Source organism: Corvus cornix, chromosome 1A, assembly GCF_000738735.6.
Source record: "Corvus cornix cornix isolate S_Up_H32 chromosome 1A, ASM73873v5, whole genome shotgun sequence".
NCBI lineage: Eukaryota > Metazoa > Chordata > Aves > Passeriformes > Corvidae > Corvus > Corvus cornix.
This window is the reverse complement of record NC_047057.1, coordinates 52,812,554-52,838,142: the sequence shown is the minus strand read 5'-3', so window position 1 is coordinate 52,838,142 and position 25,589 is coordinate 52,812,554. Positions and strand designations below refer to the sequence as shown.

General features: G+C 43.9%; 2 protein-coding genes across 4 annotated transcripts; one reads left to right on the top strand and one right to left on the bottom strand.

Moving 5' to 3' along the window:
• Positions 1-522: 522 nt before the first annotated feature.
• PRDM4 (PR/SET domain 4) lies at positions 523-17,222 on the bottom strand. 3 transcript variants are annotated; one of them, XM_019292621.2, is made up of 11 exons: positions 16,714-17,075; positions 15,467-15,600; positions 14,625-14,810; positions 11,818-12,612; positions 8,524-8,673; positions 7,196-7,335; positions 6,374-6,459; positions 4,923-5,050; positions 4,061-4,375; positions 2,734-2,902; positions 523-1,708 (listed from the first exon to the last, which is right to left on the bottom strand). In XM_019292621.2, exons 1-11 carry the CDS (start codon positions 16,761-16,763, stop codon positions 1,399-1,401), a joined length of 2,463 nt encoding a protein of 820 aa, XP_019148166.1. In that variant the 5' UTR covers positions 16,764-17,075; the 3' UTR covers positions 523-1,398. The 3 variants fall into 3 exon arrangements, with proteins under 3 accessions (XP_019148166.1, XP_039426697.1, XP_039426696.1); XM_039570763.1 differs by lacking the exon at positions 16,714-17,075 and adding an exon at positions 17,143-17,222 and having other exon boundaries at positions 1,156-1,708; XM_039570762.1 differs by having other exon boundaries at positions 1,156-1,708; positions 7,196-7,314; positions 16,714-17,073.
• A 5,775-nt stretch (positions 17,223-22,997) lies between these two features.
• ASCL4 (achaete-scute family bHLH transcription factor 4) lies at positions 22,998-24,167 on the top strand. The gene has a single exon (XM_010410488.2). It carries the CDS (start codon positions 23,572-23,574, stop codon positions 24,136-24,138), a length of 567 nt encoding a protein of 188 aa, XP_010408790.1. The 5' UTR covers positions 22,998-23,571; the 3' UTR covers positions 24,139-24,167.
• Positions 24,168-25,589: the final 1,422 nt, after the last annotated feature.

Genomic DNA, 25,589 nt, shown 5'->3' with positions numbered 1-25,589 from the left:
CTTTGAGGGTAAGTGATTTATCTCTACCTCTAGTAATGTAATTGGCACTGTAGCTCTCAAAGTCACTTTTTGGTTTTGGAACAAGTTGCATTACTGGAAGCAACACATGTTTCCCTTGACTTACCAAGATCCCAGAACCTCCCTCTGGAGCTTTTTAGTCACATACTGATGTGAGGTAAGCATTTTCAGGTTTCAAGAACCCTGGGAGCTCTCTAGGAACTGCAGTGTACAGGGAGAGGTACAGCTGAGCTTGGGCCATTTAGGGCCAGAAGCAGAGCCTCTTTCCCAAGGGAACCTCCCCTTCCCTTGTTAGAGAACAGAGCACAGCTGAGTCTTCTTTTGCAGCACAGCCAGAGGAGTGACACAGCAACTTTACAGCTGCCCCAGGTCATGGAGGTTCTACACAGACCATGTCCCAGGAAAGCTTGGGAGAGGCAGATGATTAAAAAGTGGTGTTATTTCTCATAGCATCAATGTCAGAAATAGAATGTTTTCAGCATATGTAAATATTAAAAAAGAACATTAGAGAAGAGCCACATTTTTAATTATTTCAAAAGAAAACAACCAAATGTAATAATCTTCATTCCATAAATAATATTAGCAGCAAACCCTCCCATGATTTTAGGTGGTAAAAGGTTTACAGCACAAGGAATAGCATATACTGTAAACACTGCCTGATCATCTGTAAGCCCCTGTATCTTACTGAGTTCATACAGTCTTTATCTCTTCACCTGCTTCCATGGGCTGAGAACTTGAGGGAGAAGAAGAGGCGATAACTGTTCTCCAAAAACCAAGTTTGATTTTTCTGTAGTGGGGTAATTACTTTGTTTGCCAAGTGCTGATTTCACTGGCCTTTTTTTTTTTTTTTAAACCAGGTGGTTTTGTTTTAAGAAGGAAACCTGAGCATTGATAAGTCTTTGCTTTGTGCCAAACCACATCCTTCAGTTAAAAAGTTCTAAAATACATCACTGGCCACCACCATTTTTTGTTTGTTTCTCTTCATGTCACAGCTTGGGCAGTTAAGGACAGTTGGCTTACAGGTCACTGCAATCCCTCAGCTACGTTTCTGGTTTGTGGCTCTTTGCTCAGAGGGCTATGCAAGGTGTGTCACGTGTCCCAGCACTGGATGGACTAATCTGAGTGATTTGGAAAAGAAGTATGCACAGAGTGTGTAAAAAAAACCTTGCCTCACATTTCCTTCTTTGCAACTCTTCACTTGTACGTGCATGATCCAGTCTTGTTCAGTGTTCTGGCTACAGATTATATTAAGTGGTGGTAGGGCAGAGACCAAAACAGAAGGAAAACTCCTCACCTGACATACACTGGTGACTGGGGAAACAAGGAAGAGGGTTTTTTCCTTCCTTAGTTATAATATCCAAGAAAGTTTCCCTCTCTTCTTCATTTGTGTCCAGAGAGAGCATCACCTGTTGAATAGACTCCATTGTTAATCCTACAGTCTTCAGTCCTCATAGAGTCTATTAATTCCTCCTCTGAATCCTCCTCCTCTTCCTCCTCTGGGGCTGACAGACTGGATGTGGGGCCTTTACATATTTTTAAGTGTCGCGTGAGGTGGTATTTGGTTAGATAAGCCTTGGAGCATTTTTCACAGACATAGTCCCTCTTTCCTTCATGTGAATTGAGATGCTTCTTCAGGTGATTTGTCCTCAGGAACAGCTTGTCACACTTGGGGCACTTGATCTGCCGTTCTCTGCAAGACACAAAAAAGTGAGTTTGCTCCTGCCACAAGGCAGCTGGTATTAAAATGCCGATTAAGGTCCATGGTTTAGCAAGGACAGATATATTGCTCTTGGATGAAAAGGTCAGTTTCCTTCCCACCCTACATAAGGCGGGGCGGGGAGGGGGCAGGGAAGAACAAATAAGGAAACAAGGCTGCTGCATGTTAACAACCCTCAGTCTGTAAATGCTAAGCAGAGGAGCTTACCAGACTGCAACAAATTCTGTAATGACACTGCAAAATACCTCCCAGCAGTAGTGCTCCTGGCTCAGGCTGTAGGAACAAGCAGCAAAGTGAGTCTGTGTCTGTCTCACTCAGTGCTGGCTGCACTACACTGTCTCCTAGGCAGCATGACAGAAGTAGCAACAGATTCCAAGTGAGTACAAAAACCAGATGCTGAAAATGAAATAAGCGAAGGACATAGCTTTGGGCAGGTAGCATTTAAGGGAGGACCTTGGACTGGGAGTAAATGTACAGGATGGAGAGATTCTCAGAGCAAAAGACCTGGCCTGGCAGAGAGCTGTGGGTACGGATCTGCCTACAGGAGCAGGAGAGCTGCAGGGAGGAAAGGGCTGAGAACAGCTGCACCACACCCCGAGGGCAAACAGGTGGAGTTCACTAACAAGGTACTCGGTGACAATAGCACTGAGAAGTTTATGTCTTTTGTGGTCACACTGGGACGTGGAAACAGTTCTCAGCAAAGAAATGTAAATCAAACTACCCCCTTTCTCTTCAAAATGATGAACGCTCCAGACTGCCATTTCACAACACAAGGAGCACGCTTGGAATTTACTGTGTCACTGAAATATTCCAAACACTAGAACTCCACAACTGCAGCCAGTGAAACACGGACTTCTGAATTCTCTGTCATTTCAGAGGATGAACCCATCTATGCTCCCTAGGCCAAACTATTTGCAACCTAGAGATTGTGTCTCGGGCTGTTCAGCCTCGTTGTTTCTTGCACTGGCCAGTCACACAGCTCCTGTGAGGTCACTTACTGTGTGTGAGTGAGGACGTGCTGCTTGAGGTCCTGCCTCCGCATGAAGAGCTTCTCACAGTAATCGCACTTGAGGTTCTTCTCCCCAGTGTGAATGACCATGTGCGATTCCAGGTGAGCCTTCTGCGTGAACGATTTGTCACAGAGGGTGCAGCGATAGTTCTTCTGACCTAGGAGCACACATGGACACCCACAGATTGGCACTCAGTGCCCCAAGAAATGCAGTAAGCAAACAAGCCTGACCACTGCTGAAAAATTAAATCTTACCCTGAAGAAAAGCAAATTATTTGTGAACAGGACCTGTTTTTCCCTGCAGTTCCTTCAGACTCAGCATAAAGGCCTACTTAGTTCCAGTCTATATTTAGCTATGCAAAAAACCAGGCATCTGACTTGATCATTCCCAAAGCTTTTCATTCCCTACTCCATATGCCCCCAAGCCAAAAAAACAAAGTCACGATACTGTTTCAAACTACTGATGCCCTAGAGTGATGCACCTTTCTGCACTTTGTCCTTCTAAACACCACTGATTCTTGTTTCTCCAGTGCTTGTGGTCAGCCAGCCTTTCCTGTGAGGCAGGCTCTCTGCTTCTTGTCCACCCCAACTGTTCTGGACAACAAAACACCCCCAGCAGGTCTGTACATTTTTCCACCAAGAGATTCAGGCAAAAACTTAAAAAGACTAGTGTTATCCAAGATGAATTCTTCAGTAAAAACAATGGTAGCTTCCTTTGTAATAGTAACCATGGTAACCATCTAGTTACTGTACATTAGTGCATTCCTGTCTCCACTGATTCCCACAGGAATTGTATCTGATGCCTTACTGGAGCCCAATCACATTTGATGCACTGCACTGCCTTTGTCTACAAAAACAAATTCTCTTATCTAGCAAACACACAGGTACAAGCCTCACTGGCCCTTTGATAACTTCTATGTTTTATCCCATTTTTCCACTTATCAGTACTTCTGCTATTCTTTGCCAGAAATAGTTCAAAACCCCAGCATGCTACTGAGTTCAGACTAAGTTTGAATACCACTTGAATCCCACCCCACTGAGTATTCCGTGGTTGTGTATACCACATTTGTACTTGATCAGTTCATTAAAACTCCTGAGTACTGAGCCTACAGCTTCCTATGCTTGACTTGAGAGCACTGAACTCCCAATTTTATTCCCTTTTTCAGCTTTGTAATTTGCATTTTGTAATTCCCAACAGGGAATACTGAAAAAAAAGAGGCAAAAATATCTACACTGTCTATTGCTGGCCTGTAACTTGACCTTCACACTCTCCCCTGTCTTCGCACAGGCATCTGTACGAAGCCCTGAGCCCTCACCTGTGTGGATCTTGAGGTGTGTCCGTAAGTTGCTCGGATCGCTGAAAGCTTTGCTACAGAAATCGCACTTGTGCGGCTTCATGCCCATGTGCCCCATGAAGTGCACGTGCAGCTTGGAAGGGGAGATGAAAGCCTGGGGGCACATGGAGCACTTCCACTTCCTTTCCTTGCCGTGGCCTGGCCCGTGGTTGCTGCTGTGCCCCTGACTGGGGAGGTGGTTGTGAATATGGCTACTCAAATGGGCCTTGAAGTCCGCATAGGAAGCGCATTCCTTCCCGCAGTGGCAGATGTGCACGTCTGGATGTTCAGGGACACCTTTGGGCACAAAAGCATCACTTGCAATGAGGCACAGTAAGACCTAACAGAGCTTGAACAAGGTCCACATAAACATTTTGTCTGTGGTAGCAAAGCCAGGTGCAGAGATTTTCACCTTTGTTCTTTTCAGCTCTGGTGTTGCTTTCCAACTGTTTCAGGTAGATAATGTGAAATGTTTTGAGGGGCCAAACTTTGGAACAGTTTTGAGCACAGCTCCACCAAATCTTAATTATCACAACCCAAGGTGGTGGAGAGCAGGAACATCTTCAGCTCCAAAACTCCCTTAGCCCTGGATGGACAGAATTAAAATGCTTTTTCTTCAAAACTGTGATCTTTTACTCCTGATCAGTGGAATTAAATAGGGAATTGTTTCTTTTAAATGATGGTACTCTGTAGTCATGAAATGTAAAAGGAACCTATGATATGCACCAGTAGGAACTGAGAAGGAACATAATGCACTCCCAAGTCACATAGCCCAGAGATAGCACTGAAAGGGAATTCAAGCTGACCATTCCCTGCAAAACCAATAAAATGAGCTCTTACTTACCAAGCTGTCGTGCGTAGTCCCGGCTGTAATAGAAGAGAAGCTCGTGTTCAGGGGGGATGTCCCGAGAGGTGCAGAAGTAAATTTTTCCATCATGAGGATAAGCTACCAGGTTCTGCTCTTCCCGGTTCCTATAGCAACAACAGCAGTTAGGAATAAAAGCCCTCCAGAAGTAGTGACTTTTTGAGAGAGAAAAAGGAAAGGGGAAAAGGGGAAAAGGAAAGGGGAAAAGGAAAAGGGAAAAGGAAAGGGGAAAAGGAAAGGGGAAAGTAAAATGGAAAAGGAAAGGGAAAGCAAAGGGGAAAGCGAAGGGGAAAGCAAAGGGGAAAGCAAAGGGGAAGGGGAAAGAAGAATTCCTATAAAAAGGTAATGAGAACCTCAGTGCTTGTCAGCACATTATAAAAACTCTCATGTCTGTCACGTCTGTGACACTCTGTCTTTATTAAAGGAAAGAATCACTAGACCTTGAGAGCCGATCTGCTCCACTGAATGATGCATTTCTCACACCACTTCTGAGAAAATTATTAATAGAAATTGGAGTGGGCTGAGAGAAGTGAGTTTATGATCTCCTAAGAAACTACAAAAATCTATGTATCTTTCATATACATAGATTTTTCATATACATAGATTCATAGAGATAGATACATCCCTCAAAAAATAGAGAATGCATGACAGAAAAAAATATCAGTAATGTCTCAAAGCAAAATTATCTTTAAAAAGTCCTCTTGAACTTTTCCAAGAGGTGGTCATTCATCTTTTGAAGCAGTATCTTGCATATGTTTGTTCCCAGTATCTGAAACCAGCAAAAGCTCTGCCCCACTGCAGTGGGAGATCAAACATTAAGCTTCTTGACTCCTACATATGAGAACAGTGAAGTGAACTGCAGGAGAAACCTACTTTGTCACAGAAAATAGGAAAGGTTCAGCCTTCTCAGTGGACCGTGGATGGAGCAATACTTAGGCCAGCCTGGATAGTTTTCATCACAGACTCCAGAAAGACTGAAAAGGACAGGTCTCACAAGCTGTAAGGGCTTGGAACTTGGCCCAAAGAACTCAGGGACACTTTGTTAATAAAGTATTAAAATCAAAAGGACAATCAAATGTCAATTTCACAGATGTAACTAAAAGGAATGGGGCAGAGGAAAAGCAGTAACAACCTAATACACACTAAGTTACTATATAAAAAAAACTGGTTTAAAGCTTTAGAACACAGGAAACAATTATGTGGGCAGGTTTGGGGCTGTTCTATGACCATGTGTACCGGTTCTCCTGTAACATTCTTCACTGGGTGTTGTGTTTCACTGTCTCCACCAGGTAACTCCTGAAGCCTCCCTTGGCCCTGAGCTCATTACCCATGTGGGCAGGCAGTGCAGCAGTGCACGTTTTCCAGCAGAGCTTCCTACGACCCTGCAGCTCTGACTCAAAGCTACTTAGCACAGTACCAGTGGCTCTCACCTGGCTTTGCGTACAAACATCATCCAGTTACATTCATTTTCATCAGTTGTGATTATACAGAACTCCAGGACACCATTGTGATAGATCTACCAGGAAAAAAAAATGCAATCTTAGGACAAAACACAGCAATAAATGCAGTGAAAGCCAGCCTCTTTCTTTAAGAGAGGATGTGTTTACCTAGAACAAGCTAGGAAGTCTCCATTGCCATTGCCAACACCACAGCCCTGTTTTCACTCCTTACTTTCCCTTCACACAGGAACCTTGACCTCTGCTACCCAGGAGGCCAGAAAAGCTGTTTATCAGCATCTTTCTCACCTTTAGCTCCCAGCAGAAATGCATCTGGCTGCTTTTCTTACAAACCAAGTCTTGTGAATAACAGTATCTGGGCAAACAGTACATGTTTTATTTCTATAAATCAGATTTACTTTCTGAAAACTGAATGATGGTGAAAAGAAAGCTTTAAATTTGCTTTCCTAAAACAAAGTATTCATCACCTGGGGGAACTTTCAATGAACAGAGGCACAAAACAAACAAACAACTGCTGCCTAGTAATTCATATACAGTCTCTGCTGCAACTCCACACAAATACTGAAACTACATATAGCCCTTTAAAAGAGAATGCATTAAAGAAGCTTTTTGTACTTCAGGACTGACTACCAGCATACTGCAAGGTATACAGCTCTGCTGTGCTGATACTAAGCATTAAACAATTAAACTGCATTACTTTTGGCAAGGATGATAATATTAAAGTTGCTGTCATGTGGTAACTTTCACCAGATAAAGGCATGGTGGCAGGTTCTTTGAGCCACAGAACCCACTGACCTTCCAGATGTGACTGGCTGCTTTGTCTGTCCAGTCGGCCACCTCCAGAGAATGGCTCTGCTGCCCAATCAAAGGTCCAAAACAAGTCCTCACAGGAATGGTTTCTCGTGTCCACACACCTATCATTAGAAGACCAAAACCTGAAGAAATCAATTATTTAAACAACTAATCACGCATAATAAAGAAGTGGGAGGTTTATGAGACAATGCTCCAGAGGTAATATCTATGCGTAAGATCATCAAAGCTTCTACTTCACATGTGGAACACACCTATGGCAGAAACAAGAACCACCACCACCACATGACACTACTGGGAGCCGCTTTGGTGGAATTACAAATATTTATTTGGTCAAAAGCAAGTAATTTACTTTTCAGTAAGCTATAAAACTAACATCCTAGCCACTTGGACCAATTAAAGTTCTCAAGGCACTTTCTGCAGAAGCAGAAAATACTAGTTTCAGTAACTACATTTTGCCTACCTAATCCCCAGGAATTTCCAGAATTGTTGCTGGGCATTGTTAAGCAGCTTCTGCATTTCTCCCCAGAGGCAGCTGTATTTCTGTCATGGGCAGAGGGACTCCTGCGTGTATATTATTTATTATTAAACATTTATATATGTATATATAGGTCTACATGAATACACTGAATAGCTCTTAGGAATAAACTGGAAACTAGTGCAGCTTGAAAAGAACAGATGTAATCTACTCTCAACAAGCAGCATCACTGAGCAAGCCAATAATCACATTCTTCTCTAGCCTTCAGATCCTTAGGGTATTGCACTGTACTCATCGATTTCCAGGTGACAGTGACGTGAAATACAGTAACAAGGTCCACATCCAATGACAAGGTCACAGTCTACATGCCAAATGCAAATAAAGGGGGAAAAAAAACAGAGGCACTCATGATCAATGAGTCTCCAATGAGAGCACCCAGAAGGTGGCAAACCAAGCTGATGAACGAGCAGACAAAAATCTCCTCTATTACTTCTAATTGTTACCTTCCCCCAAACTGCAATTGCTGCAACGTTTTCTTATCAAAGCTGTGCCTGGGCTGTTTAGCACAATAAAAATAAACACCATACCTTGCTTGTGCTTGACCATATGAAGTGCCACACTCTGTGGCAGCAGCCCTATGGTACAGCTGAAGTGTAAGCAGTAACCAGACCACAAGGAGCTCTGGGTTAATGTAAGTCAGGGTGATTACAGAAGACGGAAGCATCTCTCTATTGCGGTGTTTCTTTCCCACATTAATCTCCCTACGGTTTTGGATTTCAGGCAGTGAGTGTATTTTGAACTGCTGCAGGGAAGTGCACAGTAATGCGATCCTTACCTGCTTCAGCTCCCATGATAGACTGCCGGAGGAGCAGCTGCTTTGGCAGGGACAGCCTGGCTCGGCTCTCGATTGGGCTATCGGGGACAAAGGTGACGGGCCCGTGATCCGGGCAGTCTGATGGATACGCCTTGTCACACAGCGTGCACCCTGCAGGACAGGAGGGGACAGCAGGCATTAAAAACATACAACAGCTCCTACAGTGCAATCAGCTCCCTACCGAAGTGCTTCAGCTCAGCTCCTGCCAGAGGCTGCTTCTATCAGGTTCCACTTGGCCACTTACTAGCTTTTACTCAGAAGAATATGGACCATGTTGTTACAGTCAGGTGGGCACTGACATACATGTCACTGTTTCTATCCAATTCAGATCAAATGTGAGCATCTCCACCTACCTTCCTGATGGTAAATTAATGACCCAGACTCCAGACTATCTCTTCAGGCAAATCTAGCAATGGGACAGAGCCCACTCTTCATCAAAGCTACTGCAAAATGGATGATAGCCTCCCCAGTGCTGGTGGTAATGCTGGTGATGGAAGAGCCATTTTCACTCTGATCACAAGTGAAATGAACTCTACTGGCAGAAAAATCTAAGACAAACAAAACCAAAGACCTTCTCACTGGTTACATTTTTGGAATTTACCAGAAAACTTCGTGCATGTAGAACTTCGATGATATCCAAACAGATGGATCAGTAAGGTTGTCCTTCTAAAATTTTTCAAATTTGAACCACAAATCCCCTTACCTCCATTTAAATTCAGACAGTGTGTAGATCACAGCAGCAAAAACCCGACCTCACTGCTGCTTTTGAAGGTCTCACTGCAGTAAACTCATGCAGTGTGAGTATGCCACTGAATGCAACAAAAACAAAAGCCCGGGAAGAATCAGTAGCATCACTTAACCAATCTGTCATTCAGCAGAAGTACTGTTATAAAAGAAACCAGTGAAAGTCTTCAGTCTAATAAATCTGGGGGAAAGTACAGCATAAAATGCTCTCTACAGCATTACAGTTTCATCTGGAAAAACTATGTTGTTTTAGTTCTCTATGGATGGAGCAACCAACACCTACTCAGCAACCACTCTACTGATAAATCATTATTCTTCTGAAGAAGAAAGATGTTCAAGTAATAAATCAGGATCTCCACTAAGACCTTCTTTGGCCTCTTGATGATCCAGCTCCTGTATAAAAGACCTATCACAGAAGTAGCCTTCAGCAGGCCTAAACAGCAGCTCCATCCTTACATGCTTAACGATAATTTCCAGATACTTCCTTCATGGTACTAGGGTACCTCATATGAAGTACAGTTTGAGTAACTACAACATTAACAGATAGGAAGGTACTCCAAAAATTGTTAGGTAGGGCCTACATAAGCATTGTTTCATGTGCACAGGTGACATGTAGCAGTAAAGCAAGAACAACAGCCAGATCTGAGTAATGAGAACCACTATGTGGAACAGCTGCTTTTAAGCACTGCCTAGCACACCCCCCTCTGGGTCTGTGGACATGCTCCAAGGAGGGGCAGAGGAAGAAAGGTTCTAGGCATGGGACATTTCCACGTGGAGAAGTTCAACCATTCATACATTTTTAAGAAGTTGAAAAATAAAACCCCTCACATTCTACAGAAAGAGAAATGTACTGTCCTTACCAAATAATAATAATAATAATAATTTTAAAAAAGGAAAAAAAAAAAAAAGAAATCAGTGATTACTTCTCTGATTTGGATACCCAGAACTGTCAACAAAGATGACAAAAAAAAACCCCAAACAACTTCTTGAAAGTTTTGCCAACATCTGGGACTGTAGCAAAGGCGCACTTTTTATCTCCTGCTTAAGAACAGTAACAAGTTTTCTGAAAAAGGCCCTGACTTCTGCCATCTCAGTGAGGAAAAACCACTAAGGGGCTCTAAAACAACTCCTTGTCCTTGCTGTTACCTGTCTAGACACATATTCCTGTTTATTCAGGTGAAATTTAAAAACAACAACAAAAAGTTAAAATTTAAACCTCCCCAAGTCAAGAATCTGTTTTGCAAATCACATGCAAGCACAAGGCACGCAGCAGCCATTTTAATATCCTACCATAGGGGAGCATTGTCTGGAGAACAGCTTAGGACTATGTTAAGTATAGCAACAAAAAGTTGGCACATCACATCTCACTTTTAGGAGAATAAGAGAAGTCATTTCACCACAAGCATGTTGGACATCACAGTATTTGGATCATTATTTGTTCAGCATGCAACAGATGCTTGTAGGAACCTCTGAGTGCATCAATTGTAAAGCTCTTCCTCGAGGAGTTGCAAATTCACCATAGTTCTATGCCCACCTGATTTTAAGTTTTATCACACAGAATGAAACCTTAATAAATTAATCCAAATGTCTGACTGACTAGGTACTTGGCACTAAACTGCACCTCTCCCCTTGTTAACCAAGGCACTGTATCTTTCAATTTCTTAAAATACGTTCTGCAGGCAAAGCATTAGGTTCTGGCAGTTGTAGGGCCAGACTGGATGAAGAGCAGAACTCAGCAATGCTACCACAGCTAATAAAAATGAATATAAAAGCTGGCCTTATGCTTCAGTGGCACCAAGCCAGACATCCTGCAGGGGAAAGTTCAAATCTCTCTCTCAGCAAATGCGAACTTCTCGGTTCTCAAACACCACTCCTTGAACGATAACAGGATTGACAGTACAATACCCAGTGCTCCTCTCTTCCTATGAGATCCACTAACCTCTGGACTAAAGTCCTTTGATGAGAATAATTAGAAATATTATCAAGTTCCTTCCCTCTCTGCTCTTTTTTTTCCTGTTGAGAACGACACTTTCATGATGATTGTTCATGGTTTAATAAAAATTTTTCAAAATCACATAATGTCATACTCAACAATTACACCCATTTGATGAAAAGTGTGGCTTGTGGTGATGTTTGTTGTGTATTTTTAATGGAGCAAGAAGAGTCACTTGTGATGGGACTTTAAAAAAAACAGAAGTCTCATTGCAAAGGATATCAAGCATATCCACCAAATCAAGAGCTTCATCAAGATTCAGTTTCCAACCTCATGGCAACATGGGAAATGCATACAAAGAGAATTATGCTAAAACATCCTACTACGTCTTCTACTACTGCCAACTACTGTTATTTCAGCACAGTTAATCTGGCACTGCAGATGTTTCAACTTTTGGACTTGCTAAATAACTGGTTTTTTCTCCGTAAATCTGTAAGACTTGCAACAAGAGTCCTGCCATACCAGACAATAGCTACATGACAAACCCTACCCCAGAAAAGCAGGAAATGTCCACTCACATATGGTAAACAAGGTTGCCATGTTCTCCTTGTTGGAATTGGAGTCTTCCATTTGCAGAGATGATGGTACAAAGGCAAGATTGTCTGCAGACACATCGACATGACTTGGCCCCATGGCTACTTCCTGACTTATGGAAGACACCGCCACGGGCTCCAGGCTGAGGCCCACTTCATGCAAGGCTACTGAGTCCAGGGAAGCGAGGTTGTGTGAGGTAGGGAGCGCCACGCTCACGGAGTTGGTGCTCATGGCCACAGTATGAATGGGGTCATTTAGTGTGCTGTCCGATATCCCTGTCACCCGCCCGGCAATGTGGTCGGGCTCCATGACGACAGGGAGTTCCAAAGTGCTACCGTGAATGGGAATGACACCGCCGTGTCCCACAGCGTCCGACGTCAAGTTACTCCCCACTGTGTCTACGGCTAAAGGTTCGTGGCTCCGGGAGCCATTCGGGATCTGCGCATGATCCCCAGCTACATCATCCATTGTAAGCTCCTCTGTCATCCCATCTGTAGAGATGGGGCTGGTTACCCTGGAAACGCTCTCCATGGTGATTGTAGTATCCAGCGCTACCTCGTGGCTGTCACCAGGATGCAGATTTTGAGGACCGTGTGTGTTCACTGTGCGGGAGTCCATGGAGACAATCCCTGGTTCCAGTCCCACGGTCCCACTGGGCTGGTAGGGATCCAGGGCTGAGGGATTGTTGGAGACTGACAATGCTGGATTGCTGTCAACATTTATAGTGTTGGGATGGATGTATTGAGGGGGCGGTCTGTCAGCCAAGTAAGATAAGATACCTGATAGGAAGAGAGAGAGAAAGAGAAGGGAGTGAGATCACATCAGTTTTTAAATCTTGAATAAAAATCAGTAAAAGCACAGTACACTGAAACCCAGATCCCTGAAGACATGTTCTCTACATTATCTCCAATAAAAATCCACTAATTCTAAAACATGGCTCACAAACATATGCTAGCCAAACACTCTTGTCAAAGTACCACTCAACAACTAATTCAGAGCCTCCATCCAACAGACCAAGTCTCTAGTTAAATCTCAAAGTCTAAACAGCCAAGTTTCTGGCAGAATTCCACCTAGACTGCTCAGTACAAAGACAAATGAGAATGAGGCTCTTCACATTTTAGGCCTAATTTTTCATTCCCAAGAAATAGCTCACAAAGGATGGAGGACTGCTAGTGGAATCTATAATTTGGTAATTCCTGGTTCATCTTTGCTAGAAGCAGAAACAATTCTCCAAGACACACAGTTTTTGCTTAGGCATTTAAGTTTTAAAATGATACTTCCTTCCTCTAAGACGAAGTGGCACAACTGTCCATCTCAGAGGTCATCAATTGCAATTCTGAAGGACAAACACAAGTTCTCTCACAGATTTCATGAGTCATCTGCTATCTTTCCTTACATGAAAGCATGTTGTTTCTCCTAAAACAATAGTTTGAATTTAAATCAGAAACCCTACCATCTTTTCTGGTAGTTCTGGGAAGCTTCTCAACATCAAACAACCTTTGAACTTATGATATGAAGAAACACTAAACTGTATTTACATACTAAAAACAAACAAAAAAATCTTTGGAAGAACTACAACAGCACATTCAAGGAAACATTATTTCCAGCAGAGACAGAGGCAGATTTTGCAGATTCTGCAAGATCTGAGTCAGCATGTTTCTTTTTAGCCTTCAACCCTATGAGCCACTTGTTCTGTGAGAGTTTTCCATTCAAATATGTTTGTTATTATAAGGATGCAAGCACAGACTCTTTCTGCAGCACAAGTAGCCAAAACATGAACAGTTTCATTTAATCAGCTGCATCAAATATTTCTGCATGCAATGCTGCCTTGTGGCTTGAACACGGAGGATCCTTGAAGGCAGCAAGGTGACTGACAGAAGAACCCTATGAAACACCAGACTAAACATCACAGGAAGATTATTCCAGCTCAAAAGAATGGCAAATACCTTTGGTCCTCGTGCACAGTCTCCTTGTCTACTCTTTGGCCACTAAACAGGCAGGCATGCAATGCAGTAGGAAAGGTTACTCCTAAGCAGCTGGAAAGTTCAGCCATCAGGCAACAGGTAGCTGCACGGGCTGCTACAGTTTATTCCTAACCCAGGTTGAACCAACAACACTTGCTGAGTCACCTTGAAGAAGTTTAACTACGCCTTGCACCCTGTGAAACTTAGCTACCAAACAAAACCAGGACTGCATTTAAAGCTCCTATTTCTGTGTTTTCATACACTAACACGTAAAATTCTACATTTATACTCCAAAGCACGTGTGAGAAAGGAATCAAGATAGAAGTCAGTGCGTCAGGCCTTTGGAAGCCAACCTTGAAGGAAAATGAAGAAAAACTGTGCCATGGGCTAAATGGGTGCGAAAGTCCCCAACGCCGCAGCTGATGTCTTGCCCTCTTTGAGCTTTGAACTACTGTGACCTCCCACTATGCACATATTAAATATTGCTTCAGACTACAGGTGAAGAAAAATAGAAGCAACTTTCAAGCTACAAGCCATTGGAGACAGAAACCAGGCATGCTTTGTTTTCTGTTAATCCTAAAATCAAAGCAGGAGGAGCAATCAAAGGTTAGGTTTAAACAGAAAATGCCCTCCAATTCTTTTCATACACAAATATAGAAACAGATACCTGAAAATAAAGGTGCGTAAATGATACAACAGTCTCCAGACAAACTCAGGGAAACAAGAGCTCTGCAAAACTATCAGTCACACCTGCTTCAGGACAGAAACAGACAGCTCTTAAAACAGCTTCTCTTTCTGTTCCCATCCATCAGTGCCAGAGCACTTACCAGGTAGAATGTGTCTGAAATAGCTGCTCTCCAGGTGAGGGTATGGTGGTGGAGGTAGGGTGTAGTTTCTCTCTGGTATACCACACATCACTCCTCGATCCCCAATACCCATTGGGAGCATCAGAGACAGAGCAGAGGGCAGGGAACTCAAGGAGGGGCCCAGGTTTGGAATTGCAACAGGCAAGCCTGCAAGAGAAAACGCCCACTTAAATTCAGTGGAACTACCCGAGTTTATGAACACATGAGCTAACAAAGACATTACTAATTCCCCAGGAGCTCTTGCCCTACGGAAATACAGCATAGTACTGTCCAAGTAAGGTGCCAGACATCAAAGAAGGGATCAGTTATCACAGCACTGAGAGGCATGCCTGAATATGGCTAGATCATTCTGGGTATGTTTTGTAGGGCTTGCTTGTACTTGACAATTGTAATAGACTTCTGTCTGTGCAGCCCCTGGAAAGAAGAACTATGAAAACAGGTTTGCTTTACAGGTGAAAAATTATTATTTTCACCTGAGAGAAATGAGACATAGATGGAGACAGATTTTCAGCTACAGTTCTGATTTCAAAGGATTCTGATACCACTCACCCACAGTGCAAATCACCCCATTAGAACAAAACGAGGCTCCCACTAAGGTGTAAGCCTGACAAGCACTCATGCCTTTTGCTTTGCTCACATAAACAACAATTTACAGTTTCCCCTTCCCCAGCTCTACATCATTTCACTACCTAAGATATGACTTGCTATCAGAGCAGGCACTGCTGCCCAGTTATGAACATTGCTGTGACAGCAGAACACAGAGGAGGAGCTGCAATACCCCCTGTGGGCCCTTCCCCCATTACCTGGTGCTGGTATGGCGTTGTGAGTGGGTGATGCTGCCAAGCCCAGGTGACTTCCCGAGACCGGCAGGGCATTGCTCACAGAGGAGGAGGTCAGCTGGTCCATCCCTACAGGACTCAAGTTCATTTCATTCATTCTGGAGACAGGGAACAGAGAGGGGAGCAGGAAGAAGAAACAGATGCAAAAGCATTCCTGATTACTGACTGTACTGTGGGGAGGAAGGGTTGAGCAAACAAACTCAAAATCTGGTATTGGCATATAAAAACCCTGCCTTAAAAAGCTATGCATAAAACACATCAGCCATTCACACTGTCACCACATCATGGTCAATACATATTGATCATATTAGATAGCAATAATCAGGATTAAAAAACAGTTCAGAAAGACAAATCAGACCATAGCTCTTTCCTTGCCATCCAGAAAACAAAGTCTTACTCCTAGTAGTAAAAGCCACTGTGATTAAACTCTTGTGAACACAGATCCATTTACAAGCTGAATGTCACAAATACTCAGACAACAGCACCTGATTTGTATTTCACGACTTCTGGACACCACATCCACATTCAAAACCCAGATTCTGGGGGAAAGATCACTTCCAACTGGTAATGGACACAAAACCTCTAATTCACCGTCAGTTTGAACCAGGCCGATAGTGATAAGAGGTGCCACTGCAGAGCAGCCATAGCACAGTTTCAATAGACTGCCTCAGTCTGGTTCTACACGCTCCCATCGCATTAAAAACTGGCACCATGGATGACATGGTATTTCAGAGCGATCAATGCTCAAGTGGGCACACACAACACGAGGAGCTGCAGGAACCACCCAACACACTAAATCCCCAGCCTTGGTAGAAACCATGTCAGCTTGGAGCACATGAGTCCTTTGGGGTCTCAAGCTGCACGTGCAGCCCAAACCAGTCCACGGGGATGGGGACACCAAGGGAGACATGGTCCACTCACACTTGTCACAACTTTTCAAGCCCTGCCTGACCTATGCTGTGCCCACCCTGGCCCTCCTACCCACACGCCAGGTTTAACCAGCAGCTCTTAGGGCCAGACAGACCCCCTCTGCTCCCCCTCAGCAGTCACACACACAACATCCTCCCGGCTGACCCAGGCCTCCTACACGGCCTTTGCCAGCAGCAGGCCCAAGCTCTGCAGTACTGATGGAGAGCTGGAGCTCGGGCTGCCACTCCGATATGGAAAGGTACCACTCATCCAGGAAAAACAGCCGAATCCACCGAACTCACACAAGTGAACAGCACAAGATCTTAGCCTGGAAGAGGGCCGTAAGGAACATCGAGTCCACTCGCAGCTCCTCGCAGACCACCTGCCACCCGGACGGCTGAGCCGCAAACGGAGTCGCCGACTTCCACCTCGGCTCTGGCCACCTTTGGCACCACGCACTCTCCCACCGCTGCCTGCCGCCAGGGACGGCTCTGCACGGACGGGGGCGAGGGCTCCGGCTGCCCGGCGGGGCAGGGCATTTCCCCCCGGCCCGGGCGGCTGCTGAGGATGGTGATGCCCGACGGAGGGAACCACCACCCTCGCCCCGGGGCCGAGCCTCGGGGCCTCAGGAAGGCGCCGAACGCTTGAGGGATCCCCTCCCCTGCTCGCCCCCTCGGCCGGGGTGCTCCCCGCGGTGCCGCCCGCCTCGCCCGGTGCTCCGCGGCGCTCACCTGGGGTGCATGGGGCCCGGCGGCGGAGCGCCCGCAGCCGCATCAGGGCCCTGAGCCCCGGCCCGCCGCCTGCCCCCGGCCCCGGCTCCGGCCCCAGCCACGGCCCGGCCGCAACCCCCACCGCCGCCGCCGCCTCATGGGCGGGACCCGGGCGGCGCGGGCCCGGCGCGGGCGGGGAGGCGGAGGGAGGCGGTGATGGCGGAGGGAGGGGGCCGGGGCCGCTTCCGCCGCCGAGCGCCGGAGCCAGGAAGCGGCGCCACCGCCCCGGGGCTCGGCCGCTGCCCGCCCGCCCCGCGCCATTGCCTGGCCCCGAGCCCTGCCCGAAGCTTCCCGCGCCGCCTCTTCCACGGTGCGGTGCTTGCTCTGGTTTTCCACACAGTATTCCCACACAGTATTCCCAGCTATCTCACTGCTTTCTCGTTACACCCTCGCATCTGCTGTCATTAGAGGGGTTGCGTTATGTGTCCTCCGGTACCATCAGCCCGTACGTGCCCAGCTGCCTTCTGGACGCCGCTCAGTTATGGTTGATCATATGTGCAATTCTGGCTCAGGTGACATTGCAAAGGAATCTGTTGATGTGCCCAAGCAGTTCTGTAGCTCGCTTTCGCCTGCGACACGTGGATAGACACCATATACGCTGCTCAAATCCATCGCCACGTTCCTTCAGTGCCGGCGTGAACAGCTGTTTCCTGAACACTGTAATGGGGTTTGGTTATCTGCTTGTGCGTGACACTTAACTAATGTCTCTTTAAATGAGCCATCCCTCGATAGGGTGTCTGCACAGGAGGAGATTCAAAGTATTTTTCTGTCTGCTCTCTTTTGATCTAAAGGACCTAAATGTAGGATGTGTAAGGATCATTCCATGATCTAAAGAGCCTGAATGTAGAAGTCATTCTAGTTCAGTACAAACCTATCGGTTCTTCCGGGGGTGGAAACATACTCTCCTCCTCTGGCTTTGTCAGAAAGTTAAACACCTTGCATTACACTGGTTCTTCAAGCTCTCTCTCTCTAGCTGAAGGAGAGAAGCAGTTTGCTGCAGAGAGTGTTTCATCCCATCCTGAAGTAGGTGTCCGAGATGTGTGAGAAGAATTCCTTTTGGTGCTGCCTTTCTGTTTCTATGGCCTGTGACTGGGACCTGCATATTTAGTCTAAATATGTAACATCTAAAGGAGTACATTTAGGTAAAGTAAGTCCAGGTCTCTGTCATTTGTGACCAAAAGAATGACCGTATTTAGTTTACCACAAATCCCACAACCTCTCTTCCACCAAGCCAAATAATCCTTACCTTAACCACAACTGAGTGACTATCTGAATTGGTCCACAAACATTATTTCAGCAAGTCAAAAAAGAATATACTAAGTCCTCAGGTTTTTATGGTCTACTAATCGTGTGATGGGGGCTTTAGGTGAGCTTAATTTTTGTGTGTGTAGTCCCACATATTCACATGTTGGTGCTAATACTTCACATCTTTCTTAGAAACTACTAGAGAATGACTACGAGCCCAAAAGTCTCTCTCTTCACTTTGCATTCCCTAATACATAGGAGATGACAGGAGACCTTCCATTTTCAGTTCTCATCCTTAAAACTTCACGGTCACACTCAGTACGTCTCAGTTCTGTCCTGAAATGCTGGGTTATCCCAAGCCCTCAGCTTGTCTTAATTCCAACTATAATACTGTAATTCTACAGCAGAAGTGCCCTGGCACTGAAATCCTTGCACTATTTCAACTATCTGAGCTGAAAGTAATACTTCAAGCCTATGAGCCAGATTGGACGTAGTCATACGTAGATAAGAGTGGTTTTTCCTACTGTCAGGCATGAGTCCTCTGAGATTCCAGCTTTTTTTGTAGTCACTTTACTCCCTTGAACTAGTGATATCTTAACTACCAGTTTAAAGCACTAGTATCAAAGGAAGCCAGTAATAATATGAAGTGTCACTGAATGAGAAATTAATCTGTGTCTACAGAGATGTACACTGCATACCCAAGGTATTGTGATAAAACACATTTGGGAACTGTTTCTTCTGCAAGGGAAGATATTTTTTTTATATACCAAACGCTTTTATTATATGTGAAGTGTTTTGATAAGACAACTGCACTGTGTCTCCTGGAAGCCTGGTTTATTGACATTTATAGTGGTACTTGCTGTGTGAGGAACAAATTGCTGAGCTATTTTTCAAGTCGTCTTCAGATCCTCGAGACATATTGACAGATAAGGGAGACTCTGAAACCACAGGGGAAGGAGATGCACTAAGCACGCTTCAGTCCTTCCCTGCAGCCTGAGTCAAAGGCCCTTCTGGGCCGTGCCCACGTCTCGGTATGATCAGTTCTCTTCTGCTAATGCAAACCTGCCCTTTGGTTCTTTCTCACACCAAGCAGAATAACACTGGAATGAAGATTATGCAAAAAGCCATTTTTACCAGCAAAAATCCAAATTTCTCATCTCCTTTTAGTGGCTTGTCAGCACTTTGCAGGCCTGTATTTTGGTGATAGTCACAGTATGAAGCCTAGGTAGTCTATGTGCAGCTTTCACTTTTAGCTGTAGGGTTGGAAAGAGATGACCCATGCGTAAGGATAAAACAGGACAAGAGAGGCACAAACCTACTCAATCCTGTATTCCTGTAGCTCAGTCTCAAGCAAAGTTACTACTATAATTGTGTGAGAGCAGTTAACAAGAGAACCTGTTAATTACATATTTTTGTATCTGTTAGTAAATTGTGGCAGCCTAGAAAAGCTATGATATGTATAATAGATACTCGAATTTGGCATAATTACAGCACAATAAAATATAAGAAATGCACAATATTATGATAGTTTCAGTAAAAGAAATGCACAGTGTTGTGAGAGTTTCTTTTTAAATTCCTGGTGTATTTTCTTCTTCCTTTTCAGTAATGTGTTCACAGATAGAAGAGTTGAGACATCTTCTGTTGGGAAATTAGTGGACTTGCATGTGTTCAGCTGACTCTCATGTTTCTACGATAATATTTCCACCAATGACTTTCTTTTCAGAGACAGAGGGACACAGGGTCAAGGAGAATCTGTTTCTTTGAGCAATTCAGAGTAATTCAAATCACTGTGTGATGTCAATAGTGTTATTCATGGTTATGGTTCATGTGGGAATGGGAACATGTTGAGGGTTCTTTTGTACAAAGATCACATACTTATAGATATTGTGGTAGGATACATGCAATTAAAACCACAACTAAGTTATATCTGGCAGGAAGATGCCTTAATGTTTTATTTTTATAGATATGTCAAGATTATTTTCTATTCATTTTGGCTGGGTAATTAAGTGCTCATAGTGAAGTAAAAGAGAAGTGAAAAAAAAAGGGAACCTGTTTGAATGCCACAGATGGTAGAGTGTGTAAGGAATGTTCCAGCATCCCCATTTAGACTTTTTATTTACAAACAAAACAAAACAACAACAAAGCCAAAACCCCAAAACCTAAACCAAAGCTAAACATACAATGTGTGCATAAAGAGCATGAACTCTGCCATTGTAGAGCAGCAAACACCTGATTTGTACCGACTGGAAAGCAAACCAGGCCATCTGCTTTGTATCAGCACGGCAGATACTGCTTTCTGGAGTCAAAGCTTCATCCAGACAAAGGTGTGAAGAGGACTTAATTGGAGAAGCAGTGTAAGAAAGAAGATCAAAGGCTTACCTTAAAAGAGGAACATTATCCATGTAGTCTTAAGCTACTCTTAAAATTGAAAGGAACATGTATTAGCCTTTCCCTTTGGTGGTCCAGTCCTGCTACTTTCACTGTGTCTGCATGTGCAGACATGTTGAGACTTGGTGCAGAAGTCAGTGCAGGAACAATAAATTGCTTTAATCCTGCTCAGGCTCTCGACAAGGAGCTGCAGTGGGATGTAAGATGTGTTGGCCTTGCTCTGGCTCTCTGCCCAGGGGCAAATCCCTTTCCGAGCAAGTGACATTAGATTGTCAACAAGATTCCACATTCATCAAAAGCCTGTGGCATATTTTCTAATTTCTCTTGCACACAAACAAATTCAGACTTCAGAGTCTGTTTGATATGAGATCAGCTTCAATAATTCAGGTCAACAATTAACATTTACCTGTTACTTTTCTTCGTGTATTTCTCTAAAGGATTAGCAACGTGGATTCTTCTGTCAGAAGAGCAGATGTCTTTAGCACCGGTGCAATTCTGACACTCTGGGAAGTGCTGGTGGCCTGCATTTACAGTAAACATAGAAAAGAGGTCTGGTAGCGGGGCACAGTGTATTTGCATGACAGAACTGAAATGTAACCCTGCCTTTTGAACATGGCCAGGCTGCTGGCAAGGTCATAGAGAGCTGTGAAATGAGCTGGCAGCTGAGCCCCCCAGGAGGCATGCTTCTATTTCCTTACAGGAATACTGCCAGAGAGCAGCATTTTAAATCTGATGATAACACAGATCAAATGGCCTTTGCCTGCTTCAGGTATTTGCTTAGAGGTCAACATCTTCTTTGTTTTAAGAAAACTGGAAGTCCTGGCCTAACCTAGCGCTATAGTGAAGGAGCTGTTTTCCTTTAAGCATTCATTTCTGAAAACGTTTCTGGACAATGGACTTTAGAGTGCAAGTAATATTGAAAAGTCCATCCTGATCAACTGTTTCCAAAGGTTCTTTTAAAAGGCAGAAAGACTCTCACTTATTTGATCTGAAATGAGCTGTACATACCATGGGGTGTTCCCCAGTAATTTTTGCTCTGGCTTTTGGGCCACTTTGGTGCTGATTCTACCCTGACATAAACCAGACTCCAGGATTGTTCTCACTCATGTCTGTCTGGAATGGTCTGCCTGTACGTTCATTGTTCTTTGAAGAGTACTACTCTTTTTCTGAAGCTGAAGAATAGGCCAGCAGAGATACAAAGGCTGGCTTGAAAATGTGTGCTACTCACATCATTGCTGCTAGTTTCTAACTCAGCAGAGACATACATAGATGTGTCTCACAGTGGAGAATGTTGTTTCAGTTGCTGACACTTCTGAGGCAGTTTCACATGAAACACTGAACGGGGTGGAAACTTTCACTTTGAGCAAAAGAACAGTTTTAATAGAGTCTACATACGTGTACCTTTTCATGTCTGTCCCTTCCCACAGCTCTCCCAGACCAAACATTCAACTCCCCAAGCTGATGATGGCCAAAAAAGGAGATTCAGTTAACTGTGAAAATGTGTTTTCAACAAAAAACTGTAACTATGGAGCTCTTGAACAACAACATGGGAAAAGTCAAAGACTGTCAAGTTGCCGCAGGGGAAGATCTTAACACAGGGGGGTGTCTCAGAGGAAAGGCACAGACAAGGACATTATGACGTTACACTGCCCAAAGTCCTTATCTTTTGTCCACCTCTTTCCTTTGGCAAGCTGCAGGCAAACTGGAGGACACAGCACAGACCTGGCAGGGTCAAGAGGGACTTTCAGCTCCCCCATTAAAGCAGTGTGTAGGGTCCATCAGGTAAGCCAATATCTGTGTAAACATCTAGTAATACCTGCGCATGGGGCTATCAGGGCATCACCTTTGTGTTTGTTTATCTGAGGCAGGTGCTCATAGGGATGACCAGAACTTTCCTAGAATGAGCAGAAACACATAAAATATTGAAAACTGTTTGAAAATGCTAAAATGCTTATGTTCAATTTGAGAAACACACTTCTTGAGAAAACCTCTCTTGGCGTGAAGAAGGCAGTTTTCCTCTTATGCTTGCACGTAGTACATTCTTGATCTGACAAGACTTGCAACCACAAGAGAGCACTCTTTCCTTTGAAGATGTCTCAGCTTCCCCAGAAAGCTACAGATAAGCCATATAAGTTTTGCAAACTGCTTGTGAGCTGGTTCAGTTAGACCAGAGCAGCCGAAACAACAAAGCTTGCAGTTGTCTTTTGGACTTCATTGTGAAAAGCCTTTGGGTAGTTTTCAGATGTCAGAAGATCCTTGGTTCCTGAAAGTGAGGAGTTCTGCCAAAACTTTGAAGATCCCTGTAAACTTTGCAAATTACCCATCTTTTGGAGACAATTATATCAAACGATATCATGGATTACAATACATGAGAAGTGTTTAGAGCCTGGAAGATTATTTATGTTTGGCATTAACTCTTATGGTCATAATTTCAAGTGGAGAGAAAAGGAATATGCAGGAACCCTCTTATTATCTTTTGAAATATGAAGATCACAGGAGAAGAAGGGTTTAAATTGTGGAGTGATGGTCCTCAAAACCTGTCTGTACATTAACTGGCATCCTACACCTATAAAAACAAGGCTCTCCAGGCACAGTGTGGACCTCATGAGTTGTTAGCCTTGCTTTGAGATCTGAGTTTTTATACACCACAGGAGGAAACTGCAGCCTGTGGGGAAGAATACCTATACAAATGTTGGATTAATACATTGGAAGCCAAATTCAGAAACTAACACGCCACTGGTGAGGACAAAAAGAAGCATGGACAGCACCAAAGATGATAATAAACTATTGAAGAGGATTGCATTTCCAGGAGCTGTGTCCCTGGCTAACAGCCACATGCACCTCCACGGGGTACCCCGGAGAGAGCCCTTTGGGGTTCCCTTCCATCTGGACCCATCTTACTGGGAGCAAGCCTATAGTGGGCACACAGGTTGCATCTCCTACATCCCATTCCCTGGCTACATGGGCATCTATGACTGCTCCTTCGAGCCTGCCTTCATTCGGAAGAGGAATGAGAGGGAGAGGCAGCGGGTGCGCTGTGTGAACGAAGGCTACACGCGCCTGAGGGAGCACCTGCCCAAGGAATTTGCTGACAGGCGCCTCAGCAAAGTGGAGACCCTGAGAGCTGCAATAAGCTACATCAAACACCTGCAGAGCTTGCTGGACTGCCATCCCTTAGGCTCTGCCAGTAAAGAAACGCTCTCTGCCCAGGAGCGCCCGGGAACTCCCAGTGCGGCTTCCCCGCAGGAGTGCAACAGTGATGGAGAGTCTAAATCTTCTTCGGCGTCATCCCCCTACAGCGAGTTTGAGGAGACGGGCAGCTAGGTCTCCTCTCTGGAGACAGAAAGCTTGAAGTTTGGCTGGAAAACAATTTCAAACCCTGGGGACTTTTCTGCAGATGAAAATTAATACCGGGGAAACGAAAAACTGATAGGGGAAAAAAAGGTATTTTCCATCTGTTAAAGGACTTTAAATGTTTGCTGTATCAAACTTAGACGTGATTTGTAAGCAAGCAGATATCTCTCAGGTTGCTTCAGCTGTGTTACTAAGCTTCCTTTGGACTGTTGAACCGGAGCAACATTTGCATTCTACTTTTCATTGAGCTTTTATTCTGTTCTATTTTCTTTTGCCTTTCACTTAAGACGGTAAAACTGGATAAATCCATTTCAGGAAATCCCCCTCCTCTTTCTCCTGCTTTGTCCAGTAAGTTTTATTGTCTGTTTTTCCTGACTGCCAACCTGAGAGGCACTGCATTGCAAGCACTTGGACTGGGGAAGGTAAGATTTAGATAAAATATCTTTCCCTAAATATTTCAGAAAACTCACAGAAATACTTCTATTTATGAAACAACAATTTTCCAAGTAAAAACAAGGCTATATTTGGAACTTAACTTCTTTTACAGCATCTTCTAAAGTGAAAGAAACAGCTCATACATTGGACACTGTCTATTTGGTGATTATTCTAAGGATAATTTTCAGGAATATAAAGCTGGACACTTTCATTCCAATCAGTGCTACAAAGAGGGAAACAGAGTTCTGTAAAACAGCACCTTCAAAAGCAAAACTTCACTCCAGATACTGAAAAAATGCTGCCAGCTTTTTTCCTACTTTCCTTAAATCTGAGTTCATGGACAAAATAGTGTGGATTGTGTCTTTTTGGCAGGTCAGAAATGATATGCTTAGAAATATAATCTGTAAGGTTATATTATATTATAGACACTGGTGTGAACAAAAAGAGAAATGTTGAGTATATCAGTTTACATCTGCATGAAAATGTAGGTATTTCTCCTTTCGTTTAGAATATTGTATTACTTTTTCAAAGGATGCAACTTCTAAAATTAATACCTCAAAATCTATGGAATACCTTTAATTTGGGTTGCATCTACTTAAAAGGAGAATTTCTGTCCAATTTGCTCTAAAATCTGCCTTTCCCCGAGGCATTTAGCTATGTGCTTAAATCCCATTCTGAATATGGGGTAAACTTCTTACCCATCCACTTTCCACATACCTTTAAAACTTTTGCTTTTTTGGCCTTGTGTTGATGAAATGGTTTTGTATCTTTTTATCTTTCCTTCATGTCCTGCTGACTGAACACCTGAAAAATACTCATGTATAAATAAGAACAAATACTGATCAAATACCTCAAAATGTGTCCATAAATTTCCTTTAAATAAAAAATGTGATTAATCCTGGCTCTGTCTTTTTCACTTTTAATTGATAACAAACAGGACAGCTCTGTTTGCAGGAGTAATACATTTTCAGGAAAAAATAAAGAAA

What these genes read in the sequence shown, in the direction of transcription:
- PRDM4 (XM_019292621.2), bottom strand. Translation starts at nt 16,763, where the DNA reads ATGTTCCTTACGGCCCTCTTCCAGGCTAAGATCTTGTGCTGTTCACTT. An exon ending in ATGTTTGTACGCAAAGCCAG is followed by an intron (nt 5,051 to 6,373) that starts GTGAGAGCCACT and finishes TTGTTGCTATAG; the next exon opens with GAACCGGGAAGAGCAGAACC. An exon ending in GGACTACGCACGACAGCTTG is followed by an intron (nt 4,376 to 4,922) that starts GTAAGTAAGAGC and finishes TTGTGCCCAAAG; the next exon opens with GTGTCCCTGAACATCCAGAC.
- ASCL4 (XM_010410488.2), top strand. Translation starts at nt 23,572, where the DNA reads ATGGACAGCACCAAAGATGATAATAAACTATTGAAGAGGATTGCATTT.